This window comes from Lutjanus erythropterus, chromosome 2 (genome assembly GCF_056507025.1).
Source record: "Lutjanus erythropterus isolate fLutEry1 chromosome 2, fLutEry1.hap2, whole genome shotgun sequence".
Taxonomy (NCBI): domain Eukaryota; kingdom Metazoa; phylum Chordata; class Actinopteri; order Lutjaniformes; family Lutjanidae; genus Lutjanus; species Lutjanus erythropterus.
Genome location: NC_139318.1, coordinates 18,296,973 through 18,323,452, shown reverse-complemented (window position 1 = coordinate 18,323,452; position 26,480 = coordinate 18,296,973). Strand labels below are relative to the sequence as shown.

The following is a 26,480-nucleotide window of genomic DNA, read 5'->3' as shown; positions in this document are numbered from 1 at the left end:
GAAATATTAGCTTAAAAACAGGTGTTACAAATGATATGAATTAAGGTCCTGTTCCATTTAGTGTAGTGTAGACTTTCCAGTGAGCCAACATGTACAATAATAGCACCCTGACTCTGTCTGACCTGAATGGAATGGAACCTAAATTAGTATCATTGCTAACACCTGTGTTCACACTACTATTTCAGGTCAAAATGATCTATTGATTTGTTCATGCTGAAGCATCAAAAAGTAAGAAGCATTTTGATGCTGTGACTGTAACTACTTATTACAGTGTTTGGTAGTTTTATCAATAATAATGCATACTTATACTGTATTGTGTACATATGTGTGCACAGTTGTTTTCACTCATGTTGCCTAATTAGACCTGTTCTCAGGTCAGTGTGAGCATGTGCAGTACAAAGTATAGATGCAAGACACTGGAGTTGAAATGAGATTAGAACACTGAGTGGTACGATGTCCCTGTATGTGTCTCAGTGTATACTATACTGTTTGAGAGAAGAAGTATACTTGTTTTAATTATACCTGTAGTCCTCAGACTGTGGAAATCTGTCCTCTCTCCTCATCCTGGCGAGTACGGCCCCTCCTTCTCTCTGCAGAGTGACGAGTCGAGTGTCCGCCAGCACCTCTTTCATCGAGGCCCTCTGTTCCTGAATGCATTCCTGCACTTCCTGTAGCCGTCACAGAAAAGGCAAAGTGTCTGACCAGGTCCAAAATGTGTGTACAGTATAAGAGCCCACTGTGGACACGTGTTCTACCTGAGCAGTGTCTATCTTTTTGCTGTCATCCACTTTCTTGATGGCCCTCTGCAACAAGTTGTCTGCCCCTTGAAGGTCCGTCATGAAAGAAACCAGTCTCTGAAATGAATTCAATACAAGACTCAGTGAAACTGAACAAAAATATACTATAGCTTTGAGGTAAAGAGACACTACATATCTGCCTGCAGAGAGCACCACAGGCAGCGCCACCCTGAGGCCTAGAGCGGACATATTGGGGTGTGTTTATTAGCTGGACATCACAAACACAGTAGACTGTCCTCAATGTGCTGCTACCTAAATAGCAAAATCAGTCTAGCCCACAGATGATCTACACAACCCAGTTACACTCAGCCCAAATGAAAAAGACTGTGGAATCATCTGCTTAATATTTCAGAAAACAGGGTCAACAACAAGGATTTTCTTTGGAGTAAATCAGATACTTCTTCATTTAGTTAAAAGGCTTCATGCTATTTTTGAAGAAGCCGAGTTATCGTGCAGCATAAACCCAATTAGAGGAAAGTTACTTGTTAGATTTGAGGCAAAATGGTTAAATTGCATTTTGTTAAAACTTGCACAGCTGGGAAAAGGAATCCTTTCTTTGTCTGTTCTCTGTTCAAAATCCAGAAATGCTGTGATGAAGTGATGAACAGAATGGCAAAACAGAATGGTTATTTAACTTTAATGTTTATAAGTTAGCTAACTTTGTTTCTAAAGCCTGTAAAAATGTTAGTATGGTTTATTTGTTTAACATTAATCATAATTTATGTTGCTACTCTGGTTCCTGGTCTGTTGTCTCTAAATAATTGTGTCCTGTAAGCCTGTTTGAGCTTGGCACATTGTTGGTGCATGGCACAATCATAAAAAATCATTCAATCATTACAGGCCTCAGGTGGTCCAAATCTGGTAACCATATTCCTTCCGCTCTTCTCTCGCTCCATCTTCCTTTACTCTCCTCTCTTCCTCTCCTCTGCTGAACTATAGTGAATGATGAGTCAGGAAGATTATCCCTGTGCATGCATAGGCCTATAGTTAATTTCTCATTCATTCCTCCTTTCATTTATCTCACACATACTCGCTCATAATTTCCTTGCTGTCATCGTGTTGGGTTGTTCTCATCAGCTGCTCACATTCCTCTATTAGCACAGCGACACACCTTCATAGTGGGCTTGTCCTCTTTCTGCAGCTTTTTTAAATATGATTTTCTATCCGCCTTTGGTTCGCTCATGTTGCTGTTGTGCACAGCCCTCCACCTACATCTCCACCCAGTCTTTGTGGATTCATCGGCCTCATCAGCCTCCAAGTCTCAGCAGAACCCTCAACCATCGCTGCCACCAGTGTCTGGACTCCATGGGGGATTTATTTCTGCTGCTGCTCAGGGCAGACGCCCCTCAACTACAAATCTCACTTTAGAATCCAAGTGCCAAAGACTTTGTCAAGACTTCATCATCACACATCATTTATTATGGCAAACTTTTTCTTTATTTCATTAATTTCTTACTCCTGATTGAAACAGTTAAATGTGGAAATTCAGTCAGTGAACACCAGGCCTGAACAATGAACGATGAGCACTTGTAAACCATTGGTGAACACTAACAACAATATAAAAAAAAAAAACGCTGAAGCTTGACTGCTCCAACATAAGGCCAGCTACGGTAATACAGTTGGCTGTGTCATGGGCCATATGTGACTAACAGATCAGGACCACCTGTGGTCCGTATTACAATGATGTATTTTGGGCCGAGTGTAAGTGGGCTGTGTGGAGGGCTAGAGCAGGAAGAGACCTCAGAGATAGTGGACAAGGGCAATTTGGACCTTACAGCTACTACAACACTTTATACAACATTACTATGGGCCTTATAACTACGACATGAAGCCATTCCTCTTCTATATTAGTGCTTGTGCTTTGCAACCCTTCTGAATTATAACCCCTTCAATTAAAACAAAGATTTATCTACTTATTACTCTTGTTGCAAGTTGCATATTTCTATGACTGGTTAAGCCAAATAATAATTTGTTATGTATGGTATGTTTTGTCTGTTTGCAGTTAATTGATCCAGATATATTATGTAAGCAGCTGATGTTGCCCTGACCCCAACACTGGAAATACAGTTGTACATGACAAACTTTTGACTGCTTTTCTCTGGCCTGCTGTTTAATGTCTTAATGTACACAAAATGAACAAACCTTATCTAATTTTCTATGTTAAAATAGTTTTTGAATTGTTGTGTTTTTGGGAGTATATTACAGTAAAGCTGGGGGAGATTATTAAAAAAAAATGCATAATAACCTTTATGCATACTGTAATTCAAGTGGTTTCAGAGAAAGCTTGACTTCTTCACATCCTCTTGGCTCTGTTTTCAGGCTTTTCGGAAATCCACTCCAAGATGGAGGACTTAAGCCAATCACAGGCCAGTAAGATAGTGGATTACTGAGTGTCATTTGCAGGTCATTACATACCAAGGCTTTAATCAACTATCTTTCTCCAGAATGGGTTAGTGAACCTTTAAATTTGATTAAAACGAATGTGTATCTTGAACTTACATGGTAAACTCTCTAAATAACAACTGCTCAGTTTATTATGGAAAACTTTAGAGAGTTGGGTTTTGGATACTTTAATGAGTTTTTAATTCCCACTTTAAAATGCATCCACATCTCATTAGCAGGCATCATTTGCCCATTAAATTACACTGAAATGCTGCATATATTATATAACCTATATTACAGACACGACACCCACCAGCATCTGGTAGTGGATCTGAGCCAGTGAGGGTTGTACTGACCAGTGTTGCATGACCAGTACAAAAAATCGCTATAATGAATAATCTAACTAACCTTTCTGATAGGACTTTCCCCCTGTGACCAATTCTTGCCTTTATCTCAAAGACCAAATTAAATGTGGCAACAAAGAATAACAAACATGATGGATGTTTGGTGTGGGCGGGTGGATAAAGACTTCTCCCTCATGGTTGAACAGTAGTCTCATCTGAATATGCAGGAAACTCCACAGTGATTGTGTGATGTGATACCACAGCCGCAGCACTTGTGTAAATAATCAGTACCTGATGGAACTGCAGCCAGTCGCTGTGACTGTAAGTAAAGGTCCCTCCCAGGTCAGAGGTCAGCTGGGAAGCTTCAACTGTCTTGTTGAGAGTTTTCATAGACGTCACTGTGTCCATCTTACAGAGAAAGACAAAGGCGAGGTTAAGCATGAAGGACAAACAGCACTCAGCTCTAGTGTCAAATCCAGCCAAAAAGATCAGGGTATTGAAGAAGAACATGGAAGTTGTTTTAATTTCTAACCTGTAACCCTGGCTGTTTTTCAGGTCGAGGACAAGTGTCTTTGTCCACCAGCATCACGATACTGTGGACAGCATGAAGAGCTTGCTCCTGTGGCAGGTAGACAGTAAGTAAAAGACAAAACATCAGGACAGACTGCCATGTGTTTTAAGTCAACATAAGTTGCAGTCTTTCTCTCATAATTTAGATATGAGATGAATGATGATGATCATTAAAGGGGCAACGTGACAACAGGGAATACTGTAGGTGATTTACAGCAGCTCCAAACAGGACTCTGACGACAAGAACGACAAGGACAGCTGACAGGGACAGAAGAGGCGTGAAGCTGAGAGGCGAGACAGTGAGGTTGGGCAGTGGGAAGCCAGAATATTTTCACATCTAATGGGGTGGATTTATGATTTATTTTCAATCAAAGTAGAGTTGGTGATAGTTAACTAGTGGATGGGCTGGGGCTAGCTGGTTATCATGCTAACTTGTGTAGATATGTCTGCAAGAGAATACACAAACATCTTTGACATAAAGTCATAATTGTTACTTCTTCACATTCCTTTCACATTGTGTATTACAATGTGAAAGGCCAGCTTTTATTGTAAACCTGATAAAAATGGGGATTGCGCCCCCTTGTGTATTTCTTTGCCACTAACAAATCAGAAACCGCACAAACTTGAACTGAACATAATTTCACAATATTTCAGACAGTGACTAACCCTGGCATCAGGTTCTTTATCTGTGAATCTGGAAACATGACAGCATGACACTTGTCAGCATTTGATGACATGGCATGTGTGTGTGTTTTTGTATGAGTGCAGATACTTTTGACTCAGACGTGTACATGCAGGCCTGTTGTTTAACCTGGGCCATCAGCAGAGCTTTGTAAAGGTGAAGCGGAGGAGGCTTCTTCCTGGCGTTGATGACCAAAGTCATTCCCAGCTCTCGAATTTCTTTCCTACCAAAACATGAACTTGTGTTAGGGCACATTTAAACATGTTCACTTCATGACAGTGATCTAAAATGCATCATTCAAGAGCTTTTAGGCTTATTTACTTTTTCCACTTCTCAAGTTTATCAGTATATCTCTCTCTGGCATCTACACACTCACACATCCCATTCCACACTTCGACGCCTTCACACAGCCCTCTTAATGGCCTCCTCTTAGGTTACTGTGAGCCTACATCAGACATGGCTGCTAATTCTAGCGAGGCACTGCATACCAGACAGTTGGCAGCCAGCCTGGCTAGAGACTGTTGTGGTATGGCTCTTTACTGGGGACAGAGGAAGGCCAAGCTATCTGGTAGAATATGGCTGTTTGAACTTCAAAGCCTCCATTCAACCCAGAGTAAACAAATAACACTGTTAAAGTGTTTGCTAGGAGACCCCTGAATGGTGAGTATTGACAGTCATTTGGCAGAAGGTCAGCACAGGTCAGTGTTACTGCAAGCTGATCTTAAAGAACTACAAATGAGGCAGAGTTCATAATGTTGTTATTCTGCATAAAATGTATTCCTTTTTTTTATATAGTTCTGATCTATACAAAGAGATGGTCCATGAGAGATGGGTCTTAGTCTGGATGTAAAAGCATACATCTTATTATTCAAAGCCTTCTCTGGACACATATTTCAAATAGTAATCTGCTGCCCCCTTGTGGTCAGACGTCTTATTACATATTGCAGCTGCACAAGATAAAAAGAACAGCTTTTCTCTGCTGGCCAACAGTGGAGAGCAACACACCCTGGAAAGAAAGTTGGTCTTTTGATGATGCAGATATACCCTGTATGCATTGTGTCCACTACCTTGGTATGGAGTGTAAATAGAGCAGCAATTCACAGACGCTCTGGGCCGACACAAGAGGGGACATCCACTCCTTTCTGTCACCGTGGACCTCCACCACTGCCCTGCCTGTCCTGTCTCTGCTACCTGTGGGTTTAGAGGACAGAGGGGAAAAGGTACTAGCAAAACGGTGCAAAGATCAACTCACTACTTGGACAAGTAGTGACATGTTTTACTGAATGCTGTAACTTTGCTTAAAATACTGTTTATGAGGATTCCCAGTCATCCAAGTCACTGAATATCTTGAAGAATTAAGTAACTGCATTTGATGGTTGACTTTCATTGAAAAAGCTTAACTAGCTCAGTTAGATTTTATCATCTGGTCTTTCACACCTTGATATGACATTTGTGTTCCTAAGGTCACACGAGACCTGAAACGGACAGTTCTCCCCAAAATGAAATGCACAATTTTTTTATTCAAACTGACTCGTAGGGCTCAAAGCACTTAAAACATGTTCAAACAATGTATCTTGTCCATGAGTAGATGCATGCTTCCTTCTGTGTGGTAATGTATGGTGGGTGTAGTTTAGCAGAAAGAAAATAGTTCCTACATAAAACTGCTCTCAACTGCTCTGTGGATTATCTTGGCTCTTTGAGCACCACAAGCTGAGTGCCATCCAGTTCCATGATATTCAAGAGAAGATAGACATCTTTGCCACTGATACCTCCAAAACTCTGAACTATCTAAATGGACAGATAGCACTACAGGTTAGAGGAAAAATATGTAATTTTGATTTGGGGTTGAACAGTAATTGTGAGGTCAAATAGTGGTCATATGAAACTAAAGTCTTTCTTTAAATGAAACTGCCATGAGACTCCAGTATAATTCTGAGATACAGAAAACATGCAGAGGAGATTTTCTGGCTGAATGCTCAGACATTGACAGTGTGTTATAAATCAAATACCTGGCAAACAAATAATGCCCAGTTGTAGCAGATCACTGATGCTTCTGAAACTTGATTGATCAGTTTGTGGAGACTGTGGAGTGTCAGAACTTGCAGAGGGAGGTTGAACTTGCAGAGAAGATGGGTTTTCTGTCTTTGAGTTATGGAGTTTGGAGAGCGGTCCGTCTGTGGTGCAGGGAGTTTCACTCCTACTGGACTGGGAGTCTGCATGTCAGCAAATAAAAACAACATTGTTTTCCCACAAAAAAAGCAAAGAAAAAATAATAAATTAAACGATTAATGGGGCATTGGAAGAAAAAGTTAGCACATGTTTATTTTGTTTCTCATAACGTGATTTTGTTTAATTCATTTGACTGTGTGTCTTGAGTCTTCTGAGACACAGAGATTTAGTGTAAACCACCAAATTTAACCAGCTTTCTACTCCATCCAGCAACCTTTGCCCTCTTGTATAAACAGTAATTATTCAGTTCTTCATCCACAACCCCTAATAGTCCTCTATATTGTCATGGATGCAGCTGCCCAGCTGTGTACAGACAGCCTTTAAACATTCGACATGGACTCTGTAACAAAACACTGTGGTGGCCTAGCTACTAAGCCTGGGTTTGATTTCAGACATCTTAATTGGCCTCTCCTAAGAGCCAACAAAGCCTTGCCTGTGCTCTTTCTCTTTGGCACTTTAATAGTCCATGACAAGCATGTCTCCAGTCAAGATCTCAACATGCAACAGGGGGCATGAGGGTGCATGCCGGCGGGTGCAGGGGACACAGAAACCTCCTTCTTGCATGTTATGCTGTCTCTCTACATTAGAGGAATGCTCTGCTCTTTCTTTTTACCCAATGGGTTCAGGCCGTCCCTTTCATCGGGGTGCAGAATGCTATTTCCGTTCACCCCCTCAGTAATGGGAATAACATGAATGTATCCGTGCTGCCGAAGAACCTAGACACCAGAGGGAAGATCATACTGCAGCCTGATCTTTGACCTTTGAACTCTTCTTTCTAAAGGGGCCTTATGATCCGCGACCCTCAGTGGAGCACATTCCCTCAAGCACGCGCGGTCATGGTCGTGTTTCAATCAGTCTGTTTGGTGTGAATGTTCAGTGGACCTTTGAGCATTGAGAAACAGATCATAATATATGACTGTGTGTACAGTAATAACAATGTGCAAACTGTGTGTGGGTGGGAGTTAAAAAGAGGAGAAGCAGGGAAAAGAAAAGCTTGTTTTAAAAAAGTAGCATAAATGTTCAGTCTTTAAGTGATAGTTCGGATCATTTGATGTAGGGTTGTATGAGATAATTGTACACTATATATAGAATATTTTCACTGCTACTCTGATGGGAATCCCAAGTTATATCCCAAGCCAAATATCAATCTTTCAAAACCAACCAAACTCATTTTAATCTCTGATTTTACGTCACAGAGAACTGGAGTTGCTGCTCTACTACTATTTACATATTATTGTGTGACTTCAGTAAACCCAAACCACCCTTTTAAAGCACCAAAGTCACACAATAACACAAACAAACTAGCTGATCAAGACAGTAGTAAACACGCAACTCCTGTATCCTGCAAGGTAAAATTACTGATATTGTTTATGGAGTCTGGTTGGTTTGGAGAGAGTGATATTTGAAAAGACTGTCTGACAGCAAACTAAATCAGTAAAAATATTCTTAATATAATGTACAATTAAAGTGATATTGATTTTTTTTTTAACGTGGACCTTTTCTAAGTGGCTAAAATACATTTTGCTGCTGACCCTGTCCACAGCAGTATTGTTTAGCTTCCATGCAGGTTCCCCTCTCCCACTGAGCAGAGATATGTTAAAAAAATTTTGAATGTCCTCACATACATTGAAAAGACGTTCCCTGAGGAGTCATAATGAAAGTTTTTATAGTCTTTTTACAATGTCCTCTGAATGTCCAATACTGACCTCTACTGGTAAAAATTAAGCACATAAAACTCTCTTGCCCATGTTCTTTCTATCCAGTAACAATAAATATGCTGTTGATAAATTTGTCATTTTATATTTGTTTAAACACAAATAAAATATTTTTCATTAATCTCGTGTTGATTTCCTGCACCTGTCTTGCACGTCCTCAGAGGTCTAGCCAGACATTTAAATATTGACCTGCATGTCAACAGCCAAGAGGGTTAGTCAGATGACCACATGAACCCGATTTTCACATTGTGCAGACATACAGATGTGGTCCTGGACTGATCAACCTAATATAAACATGATTTGCATGTTTGCTGGGCTATTTTTCCAAACTGGGGGTGGAGGTAAAACAATGGCTATAGATAACTACTTCATACAACCTCACTTCAAATAATCTGATCTATCACTTTAACTTGTCTGCTCTGCTTACCTTTTTTAGAGGACTTCCGTTTTTCCAGCTTCTGAGTCACCTGTTCCAACAGTTCACCTGTCTTACTCTGCATTATGCTGGTGATTGTTTCAGGACAGATGTCACTGTGGCTCCTGTTGTTGAGTTTATAGAGGAGCGGACTCCCTTTCGGAGTCTCTGACACGGTGGACAGAGACCGAACCTTAACCTTGTGTTTTCCTGATGGTTTCACAGCCTCCACCTTCTGGTGGGGTTTAATGTCCCCATCACAGTTCTTCAAAAACAAATCTGATCTGGGATGCATGTTAGCATTATGGGAAATAAGTTTCATCTGAACTTTGTGACTATGGCTCAAACCAGGAGTTGATTTCAAAACCATCGGTGGTTCCTTCATAAGGTTTTCTGATTCAAAACTTGTTGGAAGGTCTTTGAGGTGAGATGCAAAGTTTTCTGGTGTTGGTTCACATCGGTGTCTGTAGTGGCAGAGCTCATTACTTATCACAGGTTTATTACAGTGGTTACAAAAGTTTCCGAGTGCGTCTCTTTGAGCTTCAAATGTACCCTTGGATCTTAACTCTGCCTCCTCACAAAGGCCGACCTCCTCCAGGGCAGCCAGGAGGTCTACACTTCCCCTCTCAAAAGTAACTGGGTTTCTCAGTGCTGCCACGTATGAGTCTCTGTACCTACACTTCAAGTCTTGATCAGTGAGCACCTGCCCCAGCCTTCTCTGACTGCACGGTGTACAAGGCTCCTCTGCGTACTGAAGGGTGCGTCCACAGGGAACACTATTCCCAAGTGGTATTGGTGGAGGTGGTCTGACAGGTTTGAAAAAAACTGAATTGGGTGAATTCTGTTTATCCACAAACTCCTTCCCTTTTGCGATATCCACCAGGTCTACATAATCCCCCTCAATCTCCCGATATGTCTCGCGACTGTCCCAGGAATTAGGAGAAACCCAACCCACAGGTTTGATTAAAGGTTTGGAGCATGATTTGGGGGTTCGTCTTTCATGATCCATTTTGACAAGCTTGGAAGAAGAGTCCACAGGTCTCAAAGACGCTGACATCCTGTCTTTTGCAGGATGGAAAATGGCTTCCATTGGGAGGGTGGAGGAGTTAAAATGAGAGGGAACTGAGATCTGTTTTGGTTCAGGAGGAGCTTCCCGGTAAGTGGGCATGATCTTAGGTTTGTCCAAAAACTCTGGGATGGCGATTTTAGCCCAGGGCAACTTGATTACTCCTTGATCTGTGCAAAGCAAGCATCGGGACAGAGGAGTTCCCTGACGTCCTTCATTGATCTCCTGCAGCCACTCTTCAGTGAAGATGCAGGGGTAGGATGTCTCAGGGACGGGGGTCTCTTCCACTTCTCGACAGCCCTCCTCCAGAAGACTTTTGAGGACAATGCGAGCTGCTTGGTCCCCGAAAGGTTCCACCTGTAGATAGAAGTCTCCAGGACGCAGCAGCAAAGGGTTCACAGGTGCTAGCTGGATGACAGTTTTGTCATGGAGACACAGAGGCCAGCCCTCACAGCGGAAAACCACATCAGAGTATCCAGCCTAGAAAAAAATAAAGAAGCATTATTTCAGTTGAATTTTGACATTATCTATTGAATGCATAGACAACTGTGACTGACTGATTGACTGACTCATTTTTCCTTGGATGTAAACAGGATGCTGTCTAGTCAGTGAGATACACTGTGGCTTTAAGCCTAGTTTTTTCTTGCCTGTATTTGGTTACATTTTGGCAATTGGTGGAATTAAAAGTATGCTGAATTAGCTATTACCGGTTCTTTTTTGTAATGTACCATGAATGTACAAACAATTATGACCAGATTACTTTGATACTGAAAAAAAAAAATATCTCAGGCAAGTTCTGTAGTTAAAAGGAAAGGGATTCTCAAGGCTGAATCTAATGTTCAGACTTTGTCAACTCCCTCAAAGAGCCTATTCTACCAATTCTAACTCAATAACAAATTGCAAAATTTTGACATGCAGAATGGGTTCTTAAACTGTGGGGCAGGCCCCCTAGTGTGGCATAGAGCCTCTGCGGAGGGGGGGTACTTTTGTCAGCATCTGAAAGGGAGTGTGTCAGAAAGACACTGAACTGTTGCTTGTACTAGTGTAGCTTATGGAAAATAGGAAGATGTGTGCACATGCAGCACACTATAAGAAGACAAAAGTCTTCAGATATAGCCTACAGTATGCACTGAAATGTATTGATACTCACACATGCTGCCTGTTGGACACTCTCCAGCAGGTGTTTGGAGGGGATGAGGAAGTCCAGCAGGCACTGCAATGCATCCCCGTGGTAACGTTCCTCAATGGAGCGAAACAGCTGGCTGAGGACGATGGGCGCTGTGGCCTCAAAAGGTGGAAAGAGGGCCGAGAGGGCGCTCTGGATGGACGCGTCCAGAGATTCTGGGTTCTGAGGGACAAGAAGAGACAGGGGTCAGTGTGATGAGTTATGTGTAATAACATTATCCTGTGTATACGCTGTGAGACATCTCAAGACTACCTGCAACAACAAAATGTTAAAAAAGACAATAAATTAATGGAAACTACATATACAGATGATAGAGGTTTACTTAACTACAAACTGCCCCTGTCTGAGAAAAAAATAGGTAGGTTTGTGATTTTTGTATCTTCTTGCATCTCATTTTACTGTATGCTCCTGTGTCAAAGCCACAGGAACTCAACCAAACCCTAAAACCAGGATTGCTTAGAACAAATTAAAAAACACTTTACGACAAATGATTGCAAGAATACTACAACTGTGCATATATAACGTCATGAGGGTTTAACAGTACGTCAGTGTTGGTGCATAAATAAAGGAGTGGTGTGATCTGCACATTCTTTTCAAATGAGAATTTTATCAACCTTCCAACCAAGGCGTATGAACAATAAAATATTTAATTAAGTCGAATAAATCTTCCTTTACAGACATCATCATCTCATATACTGTACTTGAAACAGCTGCCCTCAAACTGAAATGCTGGTATTGCAATTATTTAATAGTGCTGAATGTGGTTTATATCATTTTTAATGGCCATATTCTTGTTAACTTTAATTTGTTAATACAAGTTTTAGATCTTATATATATGCTTGTGTTTCAGCTACAATCAACAGTAGCTTTTAATAGTGACCTGGACTGTGAGTCACACGTGTTTGAAAATTAGTACCCCGAGTGTGTGATGTGGACCATGAATTTCAAAGGTAAGTGTGTTTTTGGACTTGACTTAACACTGTTTTATATTAAAGTCCATGTGGCCATGATATGTCAAAAACAAATGCTTTGTAAATCCACAATGCCAGGACAGATATTTTTCTTGGCCTTTTACCTCTTGCTGTGCTTCAGAATCAGGAACAAAGAGAAAAAGCGAATTATTACTTTGTTCCCCTGAATAGTTACAGGTAATATCATCTCTAACAAACTAAAACCTATAGCAAAAGATCAAATTCACCAAAATCATAACATAACAAACAATTCAATCTACTTACAATACATCTTTTGCAGTAAGTTAATAACTGTCATGTTTATGGGATCAACTGAGGGATTGTGGGTGAACTTAATGCAAAGCTTTTCAACTTTATCTGGAGATGATTAAGTCTGTCTTGCATGAGTATGTGCAACTTGTTTAATCTCTGGCCAAGATATGCGTCATTTAAACTGGTATATTTGTAGCAGAACTGGTTCGGTCTGATCTGATTCAAAGTGTCGTGTAGAGGCAAAGCAGACAAAAAGAAATGCACCTTCCCATCAAAAATACTCCCAAAGATGTAACATGACACCATTTGTGTCTAGAGGCATACTTGTTAATGTTTACTGCATGTACAAATGTCTGCAGTGGACAAGCTACTCTCACCATCTGTGCCATGATGGGTAAAGTCCAGCCAGGCACACGGAAACCATCCAGATGAAAACAGGCCATCTTTAAAGCATTTTAATACACTGTCTGCAAATACTGTACTTGATTTGATTGTGCAATATAGGAACTACAGTAAATTACTTTCAAGCTTTGCCTGTCACTTGGTTATAAAATGTCATATAAATCAAACAGCTACTTAACAGTAATATGTTAGTGCACAACATTTATATGCATATAACAAGACATGTGCCTTTGGGTTGCAAAAGATAAAGTAAAAAAACAAAAAGCAATTTAGAGGACCTTCATTAAAAGAGTCTGCAGCCTAGCAGTTCTGTGATGCTGCATATAGGCAGTGATGTTTTGTCCTTAAGCATCACTGCTTAAGGACTGCTTAAATATTTCTTCTGTATTATGCTCTTTTTTTCTATTAGTACCCATAAAGCATGCTGAAATGTATGTTTGATCTCATATTCACATACAAGGCAGTCAAACAAATGTCTCTTTGTGATGAAAAGAAAATGACTAATATTAGTAATATTCATGTTGAGTTGACAGTTGAAAATAAGCACTTGACACTTATTTTGGATCTGGACAGGTCTTAGCCGCTAACCACAGCAGGCGTGCTATTCTTACAATCGTTCCATAGTACCCCACTGTGTTAATCTCCCAGCCCTACAAAGGAGTCTGTTTTTAGCCCCTTCCTCATTTAGTTTGATGGCCTAACCAGGACCAGAGACCGGCCCAGGGTAAACACAAGTGCTGCGGCTTCAAAGACCTCACACTGGTTAGCACTGGGACTGTGCTGCTGACTGTTTGGCTAACGGATGCTTTTGGGAGCACCTTGGACAGCCATGAAACATCGGCAAGTTGTTTCATGATTCAGTGAACACTTCAGTAAATCATTCTACTTTGATTATAAAACTCTTTTTAATCTTTGTATTCAGGGTTTAGCTAAAACTTGTCCAAATAGAAGTGATTGTTTGGATTATTTGAAGTAGGGTTGTATGAGGTACTCGATAGTTTATGAGTGTATAAGCTACAGTTTGGAGAAGCAACGCAGCAATGACGTATTTTAGCCACTTAAAAAGGGTAAGCCTAAAAAATGAACTGTCAGTTTAAGTCAAAGCTATATGTTTTATATTTTCACCGGGTTTTGAAAGCAACCAAACTCTATGGGTGAAATCAATCATTTTACCTGGCAGAACACAGGAGTTACTGGTCTACTGCTGCCTACATCTGCTATGTTGTTTGTGCTATTATGTGACTCTGTTTTTTTTTTTAAAGGATAGTGGATTAATCAAAGTTACACAATAGCACACACTAACTAACAGATCAAAGCAGCAGTAGACCAGAAGCTCTCCTGTTGTGCTAGGTAAAAATATTGATTTCGCCTACAGGGTTTTGTTGGTTTCTCCAAACTGGGGGTGTGCTGTTCTCCAACTAATGTGGCTTATAGACTTACTATCTATAAGTATCTCATACAACTTCAAATCATTCAAACTATCCCTTGAAGTATCTGGAATGTCTGTGAAATGAGTCAGTGTTAATCCACAGCAGTTAAGGTGGGATGTTGGATGTAAATCAGTATCAATATTTGAGCACTTATGCTGAGTCTTTGTGTCTTTTGTAGACATTGGATGTCCTCAGTGAAAAAGAATGCTTCCCTTTTCTGATTGTGCACATCTGTCACAATAGATTAGGAAATGGAGAACAGAATACCTTCGAGGCTGGCTCTTGAATGGTAATGCATCACAGCTGTTTCAGACTGACTGTAGTATTCAACTTTCAGTTCTACTGTATTTCTCAAAGATAAACCTGAGGTCATACTGTAGCTACAACACAGCTTTGTTAAGGTACTGTACAGCCTGAGATGTTCAATTTGTAAGTTCTGTTTGAAAAGGTATAGTTTTGTCGTTACTGATGAACAGTGGTTGCCTAAAGTTTTGTGAAGCAAGCTTATAACTTTCTCATGATCACCACTGAGGTGTCCTTGAGCAAGGCCCTAAACCCCAACTGCCCCGGTGGAGCTGCTCAGTTCAGACTGTGGTTGCACTGGGCAGCTTCCAGGTGTGAATGTGTGTAGCTGTGTGAATTAGATCAGGACGTTCCTGAAAAAAGGCGGAATTGCTCTTTGAGAAACTCCCTTTCATAAATTAAGTTGAATGATTGCACAAAACCACAAGACCGTGTGACTTTAAATCAATCCCCTACTGCAATTCAACCTTAGACTAAAGTTTTATTGACTCATTATCATAACATTACATCAAAATCGTTAGAGACTGGAACCTCTTTTTGTTAACACTCTGGCTAAGATGACAAATGCTTATGCCTGGATCAACTTCTTCTCAAAACAAAGAAGGTTAAAAGCATGAGACATTTCCCCCCCTCGACTGGAGCTCCTCTCTGTGGGTGGTTTGGCTCAGTGATATTCATATGAGGGAGACTCTCTTGAGATTTTACTAAGCATAGCTCAGCTGGACCCAGTTCAGACAGGCCAGCCAGCCAAATGAACTGAGGGTAGGGAGGGTAGCTGCCGGTGTTGAGAGTTCTTCTGTGTTTCATTACATCTGACAAACTGCCAGACAACAAGCCAAACAGGCCCAACTGTGAGAGGCTCCGCATGAATTCTTCTGAGACAAAGCAAAATTGTGTCCTATTATACCCGTTGTAGATTAGTTTGGAATTTGACAACAACCATTAAAGTCATAACTGTAGTTATTATCATAACAACAGAAAAAGTGGTAGCGGTCCATTTGGCTTATGACTACAGGTAAACTGGTCAAAATATGTGTTAGTGAGATTCTTGAACAATTCAGTGAGCAGGCAATGGAACACAACATTTCTGAACAATACAGCCTATGCATGTGACACCCTGAGTGGCGAACATCCAAATATTCAGCATATGCAATTTTTAAGATTGTTTTCTTCACTATCACAGCAATGGAGGACTAGTTTGGGCACTGAGTGGAGGTGAAGAAACTTTTACACCATTTGAAAAAGTGATGTCAGCACGAAATCCATCTTTCCAAAATTATACTAAAGTTCCTATCCATGGTGCACCCAAAGTAAAATGGAAGGTTGTTGATGAACCATTTGGAGTACATGTCTTTCTAAGGGTGTGTCTAGGCATTTCTTTTCTTCTTTTTTTTAAAAAGCCATTTGCAGATCCCAAAAGAACTCTGCTGTGGCGGTTAAGAATACAAAAAAAGCAACTCAAAGCCATCTATCTAAATTTACCTAATTTCTCTGTTCTAGCTTCATATAAAACTGCATATTGTCCCTTTCAGGATGTCATTGGTTATATGAAATGACAGTCATCATCACAATCTGTTTCAACTATCTTTACACAGGAAAAGAGAGTCCGACACTTCCTTTCAACTCGGATTCTTATTGACAATTGCAGGCTGTGGATAAGACATGAAAGTTCCTGTTTTCTCAAGTGAGATGTCAATCAAAATGTCAGACTGCAGCAACCATCTTTAGACCAACATGTTGCTTCTATTTGCATGAAAACTCCATACAGAGATGGATATTTAAGGCTTACAAACAATGTTGCCTCGTTCATGTAGTTCATGAGTATTTATCGATGGAAATTATGTCTTTTATTATTATTATTTTTTTAATATTACAGATTGCAGAGCTTCAGTGGTGAGTTGCCTCAGTTTTGTAATTCTTTGTTCTTTGCTTGTTTGTGGCACTGAATGTTATGATTGTATGTAAATAGTTGGCATTGATACTAACACTAGAATCTTGGTTTTGTGCAGTTTGAGGGTATTTATTTACAGAAATATTATGTTTTGGACTGAGTATGTCACCAGTCAGGATGCCTGGCAGCTGTGTGCAGTATGTGTGCAGTATGTCTGCAGTGTCCCATCAAACCCTGGTGCTAGACTTTAGCCTCTCTGCTGTTTTGTCTGCACTGCAGCCAATCCTTTGTAATTTTAACAGTTCCTCCAATTATAAAAACTCCTGGTTAACAGCAATTTGCTCAGTCCCATGTGAGCACCCAGACAAAATCACTTCCCTGCATCATTATGATAACACAATCTTTTACTGTATATCAGCATACAGTATCTCGCTCTCGCTTCCTCATGTTGACAGACATGGTCTGGTTGACACAGAGTTGCTACCTTTTTTTTTTTTATTCCCACAGTCAACCAGTGAAGAGAATTCGGTCAGGTCTGAATCTTGAACCTTTAGCTTGGCCAGCAGAGACAGTGGGGTTTGATCGATATCCAGCTGAGAACTACATTCCACCACTGCCTCCCCTACACATTCACCACAAGGGGATTCCCTCTCTGCCCACTGCTGTCCAGTGCAGCCTGTGACTTAACTCCAGAAACAGCTCCAGTCTCCAACAAAAGTCATTGTTTGACCTGAATTGGCATGCTAGTGTAGACAAGAGGCATTTGTTATAAAGGTCCCCTCCTTCTTTCTCTTGTCCACCCTTCAGGCCCCCTGGGAGTTTTTGCAGTGTTGAGCATTAAGCACATAATTACAGGTTTCTCCATATTGCCTTAGGCTGTGGTCACCGAAAGTCAGGACCCAGATTTGAGCCACGGTATAAACAAGCTGTCAAGATGCGTAATGCACAGTGTGTATCTGTGCCATCAGTCACAAAGGCTCAAAAGATTAGAGCAGGTATGTTGACCAGAATGTGATTGTAAAGAAGATTAACCCCAACTAAATGGGTACAGCTCCTGATACTGAATGATTTGCTGATGTCTCTGTCTTGGCCAGTCATCACATTTTCTTGACATACTTATAATAAAAATGAACTGTCACTCCACCTCTGGGCTGACACTAAAACATGAGTCAAGACCTGCCGGTAAATCCTGAAGCCTGCATGTATGAACGTGCAAATATGTCCAAGGTGACACCAACTCAGCCAAAGTGAGAATGCAAGGGGCTGATGGGATATGACACCTAACACTAAGAAATATCACCATGGGAAGAACAAAAAAAGAGCATAAATGTCAACCTGGCAAACAAAATTTGGTTCTAGAAACATTTGTTTTTGATTCAGGGAAAGGAACATTCCTGCAGAACATTCCCTCAGTGTTAAAGATTTTCTGACTCAAAACTAATGCCAACACAGGTGGGTCACAGGAGATTGTGTTTGGGTTGCCAAATAAATAAAAGACTATGGAATAAATTCTGCAAATTTAAGACTTATATCTGCAGTACACCTTTAGTAAAGCATTTAAAATGTGTAAATTGTTTAACTGATGAGAAGAAAAAAGTAAGAGCCTGTTAATTCCTCTTAAGTGCACTTATTTTGCTTATTTATGAAGTAGACTAAAATGTCCTATAATGTTTTCCTGATGAGAGGAAATAAAACATAGAGATAGGGTGTTAAATCAGCCTAAATGCATTTATTAGGTATTTAACATGTGTACCATCAAGATGATTTAAGATGATGTGGAAGTGGATGTAAAAATGGCAGGAATGTTCATTCTTGCACAAATGAACTCTTTCCAAGATTTATTGATGAAGCCATCGTGAATAGGTTAGTGATTTTTAAAAAGTGGGTCCACAGAAGAAAATTTGGAAACACTGCCCTAGATATTAAAACTGCAGGGTCTGACACAAAGTGTTTTTATTACATTCCTAGAATGTTCTAGGACAGTAAGTTGACTGCAGAGTTGAATGTATCAGCAAGCTTACTTGAACGTTTCCCCTTAACATTTTCTAGATGTTAACATGCTAAGTTTGCCTTATGTAAAACTAACATGGTTACATTTCCAGAACGTTTTTGAAGGGCTTTTGAAAGGCTCTTTCTCTTCATTTGTGGCTTTAAAAAAGCCATAATAAATGTTTGCATTCACAGGGTATACACACTATTACTGGTTTCACACAAAACCCAAAAGTGGGATGATGTTGATTCTTGGAGCAATCATAATCATAATCATGATCACAGTCTTAGTCATATCATAATCAAAAACATGCTTCCAGTATCTCTGTTATTCTTCATCCGTCTCCACTTTTCTCTTCTTCCACATTCAGTATCTCCTGATTTTGGCATTAGGACAGTGCTGTCTTTGTGTATGATCCACTCTTGTTAAACTCAGCAGAGGGCCACTCCATTCAGCTAAGCCATCTTAAATCCTTTTAACCAGTGGAAAGGCCCCAACGAGACAAAACTCCAACATCATTCCTTAGAGTTAGTGCTGCCAGCGGTAAACATAGTGTGTGTTCACAAACAGACCTTTAATCTGGCAGGGTTCCTATTATTCATTCATTCGTTTTGTAGTATGTAACAGCTCAAGCTATGTTTATAGAATGGAGAGGCCATTTGAATAGAGAGTGAGTGTGTCAGTTTTCTGGTTTGGCCTTTTCTTCTCATATTGCACAGGATCCAAGAATTTAAAACTGGCCTGCATGAGGGTGATCTGAGATTTGATTTCACAAGCGAGTCAATAATCTCCCTGAATCTGTAAATAATGAACAATGACCGTCTGGTTTGTAATCTTCCATGTAACTTGGAAGTCTCAAAAGAACACTGCAGAAATTATCTGTCTTTTACCATCTCATAGAACAATCAACCAAGTGTGTCTGACACACGAATCAGACATCTCTTTTGAAATCACAAACACTGACTCACGGCTGCACACTACCTGTTATGAAGTGTAACATTTAAGGACACATGGCTCTGAAACAATGCCTCCATTCATTCTCTGAAGGGAGGATACTACTGTTTGGATGCACTCAACAAAAGGACTGATTATCCCATTTCCTGCCATGCCAGGTCAGCATATTTCTTAAATCGTAGCACAGGATCAGACAGGTGTTGCATTTAGCCAAGTTGCCCAATGTCTGATGTGCAGCAGAGTTTGTACAGTAGTTGGCACAGATGGTGGTTTTAAAACCAAGAAGAATGCTTCCTCAAAAGATTAAAATGCCTCAGTGTACATTAAAGACTAAAACTGATAACCATTGAAAAGTTCAGATTTTGTCTGGAATTTCTCCATCACTGACTCATAATGAACCACTCCCATTTACATGACAAGACTTCCATGGGATCTCTTGTTTCCCTAAAGCGTGCATTCTGGCAAGCTATCAGGAATAAAATTCTGAATACTTTGTTTTTTGAGACTGTAGCACACCATAATAGCCCCACAGTTTAACTCACGATGCTAAAATGGCCAAGAAATTTAAAAAGATTAAGACAAGAAAAGGATGGCCTTGTGAAGTCCACTAAGTCCGAGCACATGGGATCTGTTTGCTGATCAGTACATGAGTGTGTTTACAGGGAGTGTACTAAACACTGACATCTGCTGCTGTGTGTATTTGCGTCTGCAAAGTTTTCTATAATTCCAAACAAGTGCATGAACAGAGAAAGTGCTACCTTCATGGTGTCCTCCACTTACAGAAAAATGCAGGAGAAAGAATAATGACGGACAGTTACCAGTGCATCTGCAACCTATTGCATTGTCAAACTAAAACTAAACTAAAGTTACAGTGAATCCATTCACCAGAGTAGATAGAATGTATCTGGTGGGCCTCATTGTATAAAAGCATAACTTTATAACTTTATTTACTGATTTGGATGAAAATGGATCATATTTTCAAGGGAAATTATTTCCTAGTTTCCCCTTTGATATCCTCCAGCTGCTCAACTTCAACTCTTGATTATTTAATTTCACAGTTTCCTGATAGAGAGATAGCTTTAGCACATCTGCCGGAGCTGCTGGTTGCCGGCAACAAAACCAATTTCCTGATGGAAAGACAGCTTTACTTGTTGCTAAAGTAAGTTAGTTTAAATAAGTCAGTAAGTAACTAACCACTAACTGTTTATCTTGGCTTGACTCTACAGGGAGTCAAACTCAGCAATAAAACACCTCTGTACTATAATCTCTGTAGTCAAACTGGCCTCCCTTAGTCTCTGAGGCTGTTTTGGATCCAGTCTGCATGTGCTCACCAGGAGCTCTCAGTCTATGAAGTGTCAGCTTATAGAATCACTAAATTGCCTTATATATCTTATCACATGATAAGAAATTTGTCTCGGCCTCACCACCAGGTAGAGCGCAGAGAGGCAAAGCATAGCGCTACAGTCACTACGTCCTGTCTGTCAGGAATACAAACAGCTGAGCTAATTTTAGGTCCGGAAGTAGCTAACTTCATAAATTATATGATTCACAAACCTTTTAACCCAGTCTGACTGTTTACATTTCGTCATGCATTACATTTACTGGCAAGATCATAGTCTGCTTTTAATGTTGTGTTACAGAGTTTGGGGAACCCTGAAACACTTTTCTTCAGTCGTGTCTGAATGGGAACCCTTGATTTGTGAAGTTCTCATGAGATGTCGTTCCTTCATTGTGACGTTAAAATGATGACTCTCATGAGATCTTTCGCGGTTCAGGAGTTCCCCTTCAAGACTTGACCATCAGTTTCTCTCTCCTCTGCGGCAAACAAGGTCAAAGTTCAAATTTGAACTTTGCGCACAGTGATCAGCGGCAGATCCAAGCGGTACGCCACACTGAGGGTAGCGGTACCGCTTGGTCGGGCAACACCGCTCTCTCCATAGGAAAACAATGGTATAGCTAGCGCAAAGCATTTTTGCTGCTGATCATGTGTTGGGGCCTTTATTGTACAGGGTGCCACCTCATGCTCTGCCCGACAGCTTTGACTGAAGTTGTTAAGCTGGTTTTGAAGTTAAGCAAGCAAGAATGAATTCTTTTGACATGAGACAGATGTTCCATGATCACTGAACTAGCTAAAATACAACTGTTATTGTCCTAAAAAAGTGACGCAAGGAGCCCCAACAAAATCGAATGCATTCTCATGTGCACTAGTGTCCTGGTTTTGAGTCTTATCCTTTTTTGATTATATTCAGGATATGGCATTTCTATTAATATGAATATGGATATGAAAAACCTGGTTATTCATATCTCCATATACATGATCTTAACTTGATCACTGATCGTCTGCCTGCAGTTGGGTCTTAATTTCTCACCCTCTCAGCCACTGTGAGAAACCTGAATAAGGTGTGTTCAGTGTGATGTATCACTCTGTCCTGGTTTCTATCAGAGAGCTCCAGGTGATGTATCCAGGCTTCTTGAGGTAAGGTCTTATCTAACCTACTAATCAGGATACTAGTGTACATGTAAACACACTCAGTATCTTTCAAACACAGTCTGGGAGGGAAATGACATCTTTGCAGATAATGTGCTTCTAGAGACAATGCAGCTGAAAACTGGCTCTCACACACTGGCTACACAGACATTTGCCTCAAAACACTTGGCGATGTCTCTGTTTTGAGAATTTGCTGCACAGCCTTTGTTGAGTTTGACCCACTTTTGTGATACAGAGATAATAAACACACTGAAAATATGGTTTATAGCTCCATGACAACTCTCAGAACCTTGACTTGCTGACTGAAGCTAAATAGAAATAATTCGACTCATACAGCTCCACATAGCAGATGTCTGCAATTACGCGTATTTTCTCTACAAATCACATCAGTTCATTGCATAGCTTTTCCCCGTCTGCCTCTGTGAAAAAAAAAAAAAAAAAACCTGGCGAAATCACTGCAAGTGAAGCAGGAAGTATTATTCATCTGCCAAGGGGAGCACAGACGACAGTATTGTAAAGACGTGATGACTTGTTACGCGTAGGGGAGGGAGCTACTGATGACTGTGCCATGGCTGTTAGAAAGCCAGTGACACAGCTGTGACCCTTTAAAGTCAGGTCAGTATGTATACTGTCAGCCAATCAAAATCTGGATGCTCTCGCACTGTGTCCACAGTGGTTTGAGTGATGAATAGATTAAGGTATGTGCATGCAAACTCTAAGCTGAATGGCTGAAAAATGCACTGTGACTGATGAGCATATCGCTGCAGCCTGATAGGCTGACTGAAATGGAGTAGGTATGTGATAAGTCTACGACTGCTGCAAGAGACTTCAAGCTGCTTTGATCAACATTTCAACATCTTTTATCAATAATGAATCAAATATTTATGTGAAAGAATTGTTTTGACAAACCCACAAAGAATTACTCAGCTCTACTTAACGTTTAGTGTCTTTCAGCTCAAGGTTTTGGTTTTAGGGCCCCCAACCACTGTTTTTATGCAGTCTCACTTCTCACATTAACTAGATGTGGTAGATGTTAGCTAAAAAGCTCTGCTAAACCCACTGAATACTACCTGCACTGCATCAAAGAATAGACAGATAAAGTTAGCAACTAGCTAGTAAACAAGTTGTGGAAAATTTAGCAATAAATGAGACACATATTTTTTCAAGGAGAGAACACAACCAGAAGAAAAAGGAGCGACTGTCGGACGTTCATCAGGTGGACACAAACAAGACACCAAATGAATGATAATGTTGCTAGATGTGTCTGCTAGATGTTTAAATAGGCAACAGTTCAGATGTTCGCCATCTCAACTGTATAAGTTATAATAAATAAATAATATGTTATGTTGGGGCTTCAGATGTCCGCATAACAGATAACGGATATCCAGGCCCAGCCTCCTCTTCCATGTGCCTGTCATCATGCAACCAAAGCCTGCTCAAATGCGCCTGCTCCATACTACCAAAACTACAATCGAACTACAAACTGAAACAGTGCACTTCTGATACCAAAACCTTGTCTATAGAGTCTGCATTCATATACAGATAGGGCCTATATGTTATTTGAGATTAATATTTTGTTAACCTGTGCTGCCCCCAAGTAGTAGTAAATCAATGCAGGTTTAAAATAATCAGTCTTGTTATGAATTAAGGAAAACATGATCTAAACCACGCGTTTTGCCTTGTGAAAACTAAATCTACCATCATTCACTTGCTCTCTTAAAATTAACCTTTGCTAATGACAGCTGGCATTTTTACCATTTTGAATGAATCACAGAAAAACCTGCTATGCTCAGTCTAAACCTGTTTTGACAAGACTAGAGCACATCTGAAACCCAAGAGCGACTCTCATACACGCTTTGATGATTTGCATTAACTTTGAATAGGCTTTGAATACTGCAACAGCCTCTAACATCGCAAAACATAATCTGCACTGCACAGATCACCATGTTTACAGTACAAAGAATGAAAAAAAAGCATGCTGCTGCTGAAAGGCCTTAGGAAGAGTGCACTTGACCTTGCTGGTGAATGAATGACTCTTGGTTGTCCTCGTCACACAGTAACTAAATGCAAATACAATTCACACCAGCAAGTCAGGGCTCTGGGTTTTGTATCATTGCTGAGTGTTTACCCAAGATAGAACCTCCTGGTCATGCACGGTGCAGTAATCTAATAATTTAGACTCTGCAGGCTCATGACTGTAAGTTGGAGGGTGGTCACGGAAAACACCATCAGTCATGCAATAAGTAAAACAAACAGTTGGGGCTGTAAAGCTGGTCAAACAAGAGCTGCAGCTGATGTGAAGGGAGGGAGGACAAAGTACAGTAAAGTGGTCGCCATGATGAGCAGCCAAGTCTGGACTCCTTTAAACATCCTGACTTCCTGCGCTCTGTAAATTTCTGTGGCACGTGTGGACAGATGTTATGGGTCTGACTGCTTTCCATATAAAGAAGAGGGGTACAGTAAACATTGTGAGGACTGAATGAATATATTTCAGTTCACTATAAATCTTTTTATCTTTGGGGGAACACTTCTAAGTTTGTGACATCTTGAAGAATTAACTATTACCTTTAACTTTAAAAAGTTTAAAATTTTTAAGTTGTCTGAATTTGAGTAGACAAGTTGAGATAATTTTGTAAGAATTCAAATCAACTTTTCTAGTCAAATAAACTTGATTAATTCAGTTGTACTTAAGAAAACATGTTTAATAAGCTTAAGATATTAAGTTGAACCAACAACTCTTCAGTCACACTGGCAAACATCACATACAAATTTGATTTTCTTTTATATTTTCTCAGTTTGCTGATAATGTGTATTTAGAAACTAATCCAATGAAGTGATTGAACTCTGTACAGTACATTCATTCAGCTGATCATTCTAAATTAGAAGAGCTCAGGTTCATGAGCTTTGAAATGTTTTGAAAATAAATACCAGAAATTTTAAGTTCAATTTGAAAAATTAATTATTTTTACAGCATTTATTAAACATTTGTGCATCAGACTTTTACAGTAAGCTGTTTGATCTTATTTCCACTCTATACCTGTATTTATCTGACTAATTTCAATGCAACAACAAGCAGTAAATAAAAGTTCAAAGTAGCCACATCCTCCCACAAACCCATCGTCAAAGTCTATCACGATCCCATCTTGTGGCCACTCACTGTCATTAATTAGTTTTTGTCATGACAAGGATTAGTCGAGTCCTTTCCAGTCGTAAAAAGCCCTGCACTTTGAACCTCTTAAAGTGCCGAACTCTGAACTGGAGAATTCCAGTATATGTGCAGGCAAAGTAGTCCTATAATTTATACACCAAAACACTCTCTACTCACTGAAGTATGTGTGCCGTCTGCATGAATTAAGTCCTAATCAAAGAACTTAAAGATGCGAAACAAAAGACAATGTGTCGCTCCCTGTCTGTGGCTTTCTCTGTGCACACGCTTAAAAAGCTTGAGGTGCTGTGGGCTGTTGACGGGAAACAGTCCCACCAACTGTGCTCAGGGTAACAAAAAGCTTTGAAGAGTGCAGTGACATTAGCTTTGTGTTGCTTTTGCATGTCACAAAGATAGAGTTTCATAAAAAGAGAACAAAGAAAGAAAGTATAACGCAACAGAAAAACAGCATTGCATTGTGTGAACTGAGCTTTCAACATATCAGGCTTCTAAAAGTTCAGTCACACATGACAGAGAGAAACAAAGTCACTTGTCCAAACCAGAAACTCACACTCTCAGTTACTGGGTCAGTGGAGCACTTTAACTCTTAAAGCAGAGAATAACAACAGACACACAGAAGTAAAAAAAAAAAAACTTGGATATTTCTTTACCATCTTTACAGGAGTTTCTTCTCTATCGGGCAGAGAGTTTTTTTCATTTTTGCTCCTGATAATCCTCTCCAGATAGCCTCCCTGGGCTCTGTGCTGAGAGACTTCTTGCCATGTCTAGTGCATCAACAACAGAGGTTGACTGAAGTACATCCACATGACATTGAGTTGTCTCGATCGAATAGTGGCTAAAGTCATTCCCATTCTTCATGGACTTTTCCAGCAAGTCTGTGAGCAGCAAGTTTGTGTCGGGCTGCCTGTTGATCCTCAAGCTCTTCTTTCACTTCTCTTTCGCGTCTCTGGCTATTCTGAGTGTTTGGGGTGAGAGAGAGAGAAAGAGGGAAGGAGGGAAGGAGAGTGTCTGAGAGGGGGAGGAGAAAAGCTTTCCCTTTCAGAGGAAATCCCCCTCGAGGCTTTTCAGAGTTTCTTCGCTCTCTCTCTAACACATACTGGCTCTATCACATACCCAACCCAAGCACACCCACACACACTATTTGTCACAAATGGATGCACAAAAGCATGGCAGTCTGCAGAGACATACATTACTGTATATGTCACGTGTGAATTTATACATTCCCACCTCCTACACACTTAGAAGTA

General features: G+C 40.2%; 1 protein-coding gene across 2 annotated transcripts in view; it reads right to left on the bottom strand.

Annotated features, from left to right (window-relative positions):
• The window catches only part of quob (quattro b), a 39,315-nt gene extending 13,109 nt beyond the window's left edge, over window positions 1-26,206 (bottom strand). The window contains exons 1-10 of one of the 2 annotated variants that reach the window (XM_084730442.1): window positions 25,884-26,206; window positions 11,351-11,548; window positions 9,147-10,680; window positions 6,785-6,988; window positions 5,843-5,966; window positions 4,905-4,998; window positions 4,056-4,142; window positions 3,815-3,931; window positions 756-854; window positions 523-668 (exon numbers count right to left, since the gene is read on the bottom strand). In XM_084730442.1, coding sequence (XP_084586568.1) covers window positions 523-668; window positions 756-854; window positions 3,815-3,931; window positions 4,056-4,142; window positions 4,905-4,998; window positions 5,843-5,966; window positions 6,785-6,988; window positions 9,147-10,680; window positions 11,351-11,548; window positions 25,884-25,886 — 2,606 coding nt within the window. In that variant the 5' untranslated portion in view covers window positions 25,887-26,206. The remainder of the gene's footprint in view (window positions 1-522; window positions 669-755; window positions 855-3,814; window positions 3,932-4,055; window positions 4,143-4,904; window positions 4,999-5,842; window positions 5,967-6,784; window positions 6,989-9,146; window positions 10,681-11,350; window positions 11,549-25,883) is intronic. The other variant, XM_084730435.1, reaches the window with a different exon arrangement.
• Window positions 26,207-26,480: the final 274 nt, after the last annotated feature.